Genomic DNA, 7,263 nt, shown 5'->3' with positions numbered 1-7,263 from the left:
TTATGTATGGCATCCAAGATCCAGGACACTTCCTTTATGCTCGCCCTCGATGTGGATCGATGCATTGCCAATTGTTGTCTAGCTAACACAACTGTGCTCGAGTTGGGATTCAAACTCAATCCCCCATAGTTAGGTATCCAATCGGTTTTGGCACCTCAGCCACAAATCATGTTTTCACCAAATTAGTCTTCAAGAACCATCTTAAATAGACTAGAGCTACTTCTTTTACAGTATGTATTTAATGCCATTATAAAATTTTAAGAAAAAAAAAGTCCTATAATATATTTTTTTTAAATCTTCAGAGAGACATTGTATTGATCAAATTGACTTGTTGTGGTTCCAGTTTAGAGAGAGATGCTATCATTTAATCCAAAGGATCACAGCAGCAAAACTTTGCTTTGATAGCAACGACTCAAATCTTCCAACTGTCATTATTGGTTCTCAAATTATTTTCACAAATAAATGTAAACACATTATATATATATTATTATACAATTTACGCAGTATTATTGAGTTATATTCATTCGAGAAACAATCTTCATAAACCTAATGCCGCCATCATGTCACTGTAAGATTATAAATACATTATTATTATAGCTTTTATATAGCGCTACTTTCATGCTTATAGCATGCTCAGAGCGCTTTTGGTCCAATCTCATTGAAGTGGACCAGTGGCGGGGAGGGGGTATCTAGGAGTTTGTTTTCTATGCTGCCTTTAGGCGCTCAGTAAACACAACTCTGCCCGAGTCGGGTGTCGAACCTCGAGTCCCCTTCTAGGTAGCCAAGCCAAGCCAAGTTCAAGCGCACTTGGCCTCTCGACCACGCTTCCCACCAATTTAGTTTGAATTAGTATGAAATAGTTCTAACAAGGTGTAACAATAGTCATTAACCAGGAGACTTGAATTACAATACTCTGTTCATTAAATATGTTCTGTTGTAGATTAGACATGGTTTTGTGTTGAAACTATTTGTATCTTTTTATTAACACCAGTTTTAACATTGTTACCATAAAATAGAAAACATTTTTGTTAAGAGGATTAAACAAATAAATGCAATACCTTCTCATTATATTTTTTATTTTTTTTATTTTATGTTTTTCAAACTCAAGCCTTGTTGATAGCTAGCCAAGGCCAGATATCACATACTTATTTTAATAAAATATATTTACATTACAAAATGGTAATATAATTTACTTCAGAAAAACATCAAGACACTAAAAAAAAAAAAAAGCAATCTTTCAACATTTTCACACACAAAAAAACTGTACAATGCTTCCTAGCACTACTTTCACACATGTTCACATCATTTCCTGGCAAGTGCAGTATACAATTTTCATTTGCACATTACTTCCTGGCAAATGCACACTATTTCTTTTTGTATCTACACATCACTACCAAGCAGAAATTTTATCTGTTTCAGAGCCTCATTCTTCCTCCACTTAAAAACAATCACAAAGTTGAGTTTTAAATTAACAAAGAAAACAAGTTTTTTCACATACATAGTCTCGTACCTCGGAACAAATAATATCGTTCAGGGCCAAGTTGATATTCCTATATTCAACGCAATCTTCATTGTTGTTAGAATCATTAGGTTCCCCTGGAAAGAATTGAAAAGGTCAATAAAATAGACAAGATATGTTCATGAATATCTTGGAGAATTGAAAAGGTCAATAAAATAGACAAGATATGTTCATGAATATCTTGGAGAATTTAAAAGGTCAATAAAATGCATCTGATTAGGAAAAAAGAATAGTGCTTTAGCAAACAAAATGTTAAATCAGAATAATCTAGGCCTGATGATTATGCTATCATAATGGTATTATACAATACAATATTTAATACACACATTATTTGTAAATTATAGTTCAGGGTTATGTATTATAGCTACCGGTACCTATCTTTTAATTCTTCTATCCTGAAGTGTCTACTTAGACTCTTAAAAGACTACTGTAATAGTAGACCTCAACAAAGCATCTATTTTATCAATTAAAACGGTCCTTTGATAAAGAGAATAGTCTTTGCGTTATGTGAGGTTGTGGTGAGGTGAGGTTGGTGAGGTTGTGACTGAGCGTCGCATGAGGTTTGCGGGACATGTTCTACGTCAAAATGAATTTGGCACACCAAGAGTTGCGATAACATGGAAAGCGCAAACAGGGACGTCCTCGTATTACCTGGCGACACACCTTCATGGAGGACCTCAGAACAGTGGACACCAGGTGGGAGGAGGCTTCAGACATTGCCAGTGACAGATCATTATGGAGACAGCTTGCCGCCCAATGCGCCGAACGGCGCGGGAGGACCTAAGTAAGTACTAAGTAAGTATGTGTCAGTGGCATTTTACGTCTCTCGAGATGATCTGTTCCCTTTGCAACTTTTGCGTGACTAAAGAGACCAATCCTCGAACTTTATTTCATTTTATGAGATAAGACATTTACCTGAGATAAATATTTGATGAAGAAGCTCACTCTCTAGGACTGTCTGGTCGTCATGCCAAACAAAAGTCCCTTCTGTCCCCAAGTCATCAAGGCCAATGTAAACAGACGTGTTGCAGTTCTTCTTTAAAATGTCCAATTTCTCCGCATACTTCAGTGACATTAGAGTTGCGCCCATGGCTGATTGAACAAAAAAAAACATTACATTAGCCATCAGGGCTTTAAAAGAGGCATCAGTATTGGAGGTGAAAAGCTAACTAGAGTTAACAGCTTCAAATACCTCGGAGCTATTGTCTCAGATGAGGGAACAAAACCCGAATTATTGGCCCGAATAGCACAGTCCACAGCAGCCCTTTCAAAACTTAAAATAATATGGAAAGATAAGGGCTTAGCCCCCGGCACCAAAATCAGACTGATGCGCTCTCTGGTCATGGCCACATTTTTATATGCTTGTGAGTCGTGGACGTTGAATGCAGAGCTTGAGAGGAGGATCCTAGCAATGGAATTGAGATGCTACAGAAGGATCCTAGGCATCACATTCAAAGACCGCATCACCAACCAAGAAATCAGAGACAGGGTTACTGTAGCGATCGGAGCTCATGACGACCTGCTTACGATTGTGAAAAAACGAAAGCTTGAAACCTTTGGCCACATTACGAGATCTACGGGGCTCGCAAAGACCTTTCTTCAGGGAACAGTGCCAGGGAAAAGAAGAAGAGGCAGACAGAAAAAGCGATGGGAGGACAACATTAAAGAATGGACAGGCCTGCCATTGAGAGAGGTTCTGAACAAGGCAAAAAAAAGGGAGGAATGGAGAAAGACGGTCGACAAATCTTGCCTGGTGCCCCAACGGTCCAACAGACTAAGGGATAGGTAAAGGTAAAAAAAATGACAGGAAGCGAGGTAGAGAGGTTAAGTACGCGTGGCTACCTATGAAGGGGTTTGACACGCGACTTGAGCAGAGTTTTGTTTACTGAGCACCTAAAGGCAGCGCGGAAAATCTACTCCCAGATACCCCCACCCCATTGGTCCACAAATGAGATTGGATCATAGCACTCTGAGCATGCTACAAGCATGAAAGTAGCACTTTATAAAAGCTATAATTATTATTATTCTTATATAACAACATTGTAGTTGTTTTTTTTCAATATTAAAAGGAAAATTAATTGGAAGAAATTAATTTGAGCCCAAGAGAAACATTTAATTGTTTTGACTTTCTAAAATTAAGTTATATAACTATAAAAGTCACCAAAGACATAGAACTTCTCTCCTCTTGATTAACTGTACATTTATTTGTTTTTATAAAGATTATTTTGGATGTAGGAATGATATTTATATCAATGTAGAGATTATACTGCTGATAGTACTAGATCTATTAAGCTATTAACTAGACTACTTCTTGGACATAATTTCATCCTATGGGAATCGGGCTGATATCGTCAACACTGTGAAAGCCAAAAAAAAAAGGTATCATAATATGGGCACAATACAAGATCCATTGACCTTGCACACAAAGCTTTTACAAGTCATAGTGGTGACTTACAAAAATGACAAGCCTTTAATTTGCAGGCTTTTTGAGAACAACAGAACCAGTTTTCATAGTAAAAAAAACAAAAACAAAACAATAGGTGCCCACAAAAACTTGAAAGACTTTCTCGATAGAACAAGTAGATAAAGAACTATGTAACCTATATATAGATATATTAAGATTTAGTCTTTTAAAAAGTATTATATATCAATATTTATGTTATTGATAGTAGTAATACTGAGGTAGACAACTGTAGTCAAACTAAATTTCCATTTGTTTGGACCAATAATATAATATTATCTTATCTAACAGAAACTTAGTAAAAACAATTCAAACTCTTTAAATTTTTTAAATTAAAATTCCTAAAAAAAGGAATTCTACACTTACAGAATACAACTATATGCAGATAATTTAAGATTTCTATGAAAATTCTACAGTAAGTGTATAAAATTTATATGCTAAGAATGAAACAAAAAAATACAATGAAACATTTCATTAGTTTGAAAAAGTGTTAAGCATTACCTACACAATGCGCTGCTGCCTCTGTATAGTTGTTCTGCGTTGAAGACATCCAGAGACAAGCGCTGATGTTACCAGAGGTGTAGACTTGGAAACCTGGTGTGTTTTCACACTTTGGCTGCTGTACCTGATACAACTGTACAGTAGGACTTGTACTATTTGGCCATGGGATGATACAGTAACCTGCAGATTTAAGATAAGATGAGATCATTTTTATAGGTCCAATCAAAAGGAAATTCAGTTTGACTACAATCGACCACCTCAGGTTCAAAAGGACATAGTGGATTTGTTAAGAAAATCTTTTGGAATCCCAGAAAGTTATAAAAATACAAACCAACAAATCATGATGAAAAAAGTATTTGCAATATTTTTGAGTCAAAAGTATACTAATTAATGAGATGAACCATTGCTGTTCTATGACTGAAGCTGGCCAATAAACTAAAATTCAGTGGGTACGTGGACATATCATTGCTTATTTGTATTGTAAATGGAGTTTAATGCAATGACCAACTTTCCATGAAAAATTGTTTAAAAAACACCTTCTTGATCTAGGCCATTCAATTTTCATGTTGACATACTCTTTTTTAAAGAACTTTCCATGGAAAAAAAAAAAGCAAGCAAAAATAATTAGTGTAATGCCAACATATCTGTAAATGATTGTTGAATGGTGTAATGTTGCAGAATGCGAATGTCGTGTAATGCTGGGTTCTTGCTTCCTGAAGTACTCTTGACACGTGACAAGACAAATACTATAAACTGACATAAGTCCGTTTCAGCAGACAAATATGAAGTTTATTTTAAAACACAATAATAATAATACTGCACTCCTTGTTAGTGCTACAAGTCAAGAAATAATAAACAAACCTATCCTCATAACAGCAGTATCAAATGTATCCATTACGTTAATTACAAATCACGTCCGCATCTCAGCGGGTAACACTGTGTAGAAATATAGATTAACTAATACATGTCTCAAAAAGACCACTGGCAACAACTGCCCACAAGTTTCTTTCTAACTGAAATTACTACAGACTTTTCTAAGTAGCTACTGTCCATTCCGGACCAAAATATACTTGACCAAACAATACCACTTGACTTCACAAACTGACTTGACTTGACTGACTGAAGTCAAAGTCAACTTTATTCCTTCTACTTCCTGTTTTCTACATCAGGAATTCAACGTGTTTTTTAACTCTTAACATGACTTGAATATTAAGTCATGCAATGTCAACTGAGACTGTGACCCTATCTCCCAAGACAAATTTTCTCAATTAAAGAGTAAATTTTCTTTACCGAAAGTGCATCTTCCTGTCTGTAGGTCATAAGAGAAACCTTTACAAAAAGTTTGATTTTTCAAGCAGTTGATGGCACAGTCTAGTACGCTTATGCTGGTCAGTTCTTGTCCGATTGACAACACCCCCACAAAATCTTGATTGCATTGATGTAGATGAGAAGTGGACAACAGGTTGACCGCACCTGTAACAGATAAGATGCAATTAAATGACTATACTACAATATACTAGTACCACACGTGAGAAATAAAAAAAAAGACAACAGTTTATGATGAAACATTTACTATAGTTTTTAAACTAAAGCAATAAAATCTAGAAATTTATTATCAATCTACACATTAAATATAATGTTAACTTAAAAGTTATTAAGAGAAAAAAAAAAAAAGAAATGAATTTAATAAACTTCATTCATAAAGGTCAAAGGATGGCTGCCTGGTTGTTTGGTATGGGCGCTGAACTGTTGTTCGGTCATCTTGGTGGTCCTAGATTCATACCCTGCCCGGTCCCATCCCACATTGTCCTGAAGGAGGTTTGGACTAGGAAGTAAATTATCTTCAGCTCTGAAGACACATCCCAAACGTAGAACATTTTCAAACATTTTTACAACTCAAGCTATACAATTTTTAAGGAGTATTTAGGTCAGTTCAATATTTCTGTGAATATATACATTTAAGTTCTAATTTCAGACCATGCTGTCCATAAGACAGATGATGTAAAGGTCATATGTTTCTGTGGCCCATGACGGTTAATGAGGGTGTCATTGTGCCAGCACAACGACCAACAGCTTTTACTTTTCTCCAAATAATGTCACATATCCATCAGAGGCACCCCAAAGATTCCAAAATTAAAAATTCTTGTCTTTACCAGGAATTGAACCCAGGACCCTCCAGTTCTGAAACCAAGTACTTTACCACTGACTCAGCCACTCCGTCTCCTTAATAAATTGAATTGATGCTTTATATCAACTTTATTCAATTATATATCTACAAACTATAAATAATCCATGATTTTTTTCTAACATCACTTGCATATAAAACACACAAACATAATGCATATATGTACCATGTATATGTAGAATTGTTATCACAATTAGGAAACCAAAATTTGAATCCATGTCCTCCAATGTTAGAAAAAAGTACCGTATTGTTGAAAAATGCATATGTTATTCCCACAGAACATCCACACATAAAACACATACACCCAGAAAATTAGAATCTTTTTACGCTATCATTATGTGAAAGTTTCAATCCTTACTACGTATTCTACATACATACAGACTAGATCAGACTTGGTTTCTAAGTTATATACAATTTGTTAAATAGTTCTCAAACTGCTAAGGAGTAAGTTCCATTTAAATAAACTAAAATAAAATATTTCTTTCTCAAAGCAGTCAAGAAGTTTTTTTTTCCAAAATTGTGGCACAGACTTGCAAGAGATATCTAATCATTAACAAGAAAAAAAATGAGAAAATAAAAAGTGGGCCAGCTACTATG

At 35.2% G+C, this 7,263-nt stretch overlaps 1 protein-coding gene across 1 annotated transcript; it reads right to left on the bottom strand.

The window, feature by feature from the left end:
- Nucleotides 1-1,114: 1,114 nt before the first annotated feature.
- Nucleotides 1,115-6,368, bottom strand: LOC106061029 (CD209 antigen-like). The gene is made up of 5 exons (XM_056016185.1): nucleotides 6,203-6,368; nucleotides 5,772-5,954; nucleotides 4,482-4,661; nucleotides 2,435-2,611; nucleotides 1,115-1,596 (listed from the first exon to the last, which is right to left on the bottom strand). The coding sequence occupies exons 1-5, from the start codon at nucleotides 6,366-6,368 to the stop codon at nucleotides 1,469-1,471; spliced, it is 834 nt and encodes a 277-aa protein (XP_055872160.1). The 3' UTR covers nucleotides 1,115-1,468.
- Nucleotides 6,369-7,263: the final 895 nt, after the last annotated feature.

The sequence above is a fragment of the Biomphalaria glabrata genome, chromosome 17 (genome assembly GCF_947242115.1).
Source record: "Biomphalaria glabrata chromosome 17, xgBioGlab47.1, whole genome shotgun sequence".
Lineage (NCBI taxonomy): Eukaryota > Metazoa > Mollusca > Gastropoda > Planorbidae > Biomphalaria > Biomphalaria glabrata.
The sequence above is the reverse complement of the archived record's forward strand: the minus strand, read 5'-3'. Positions and strand labels throughout refer to the sequence as shown.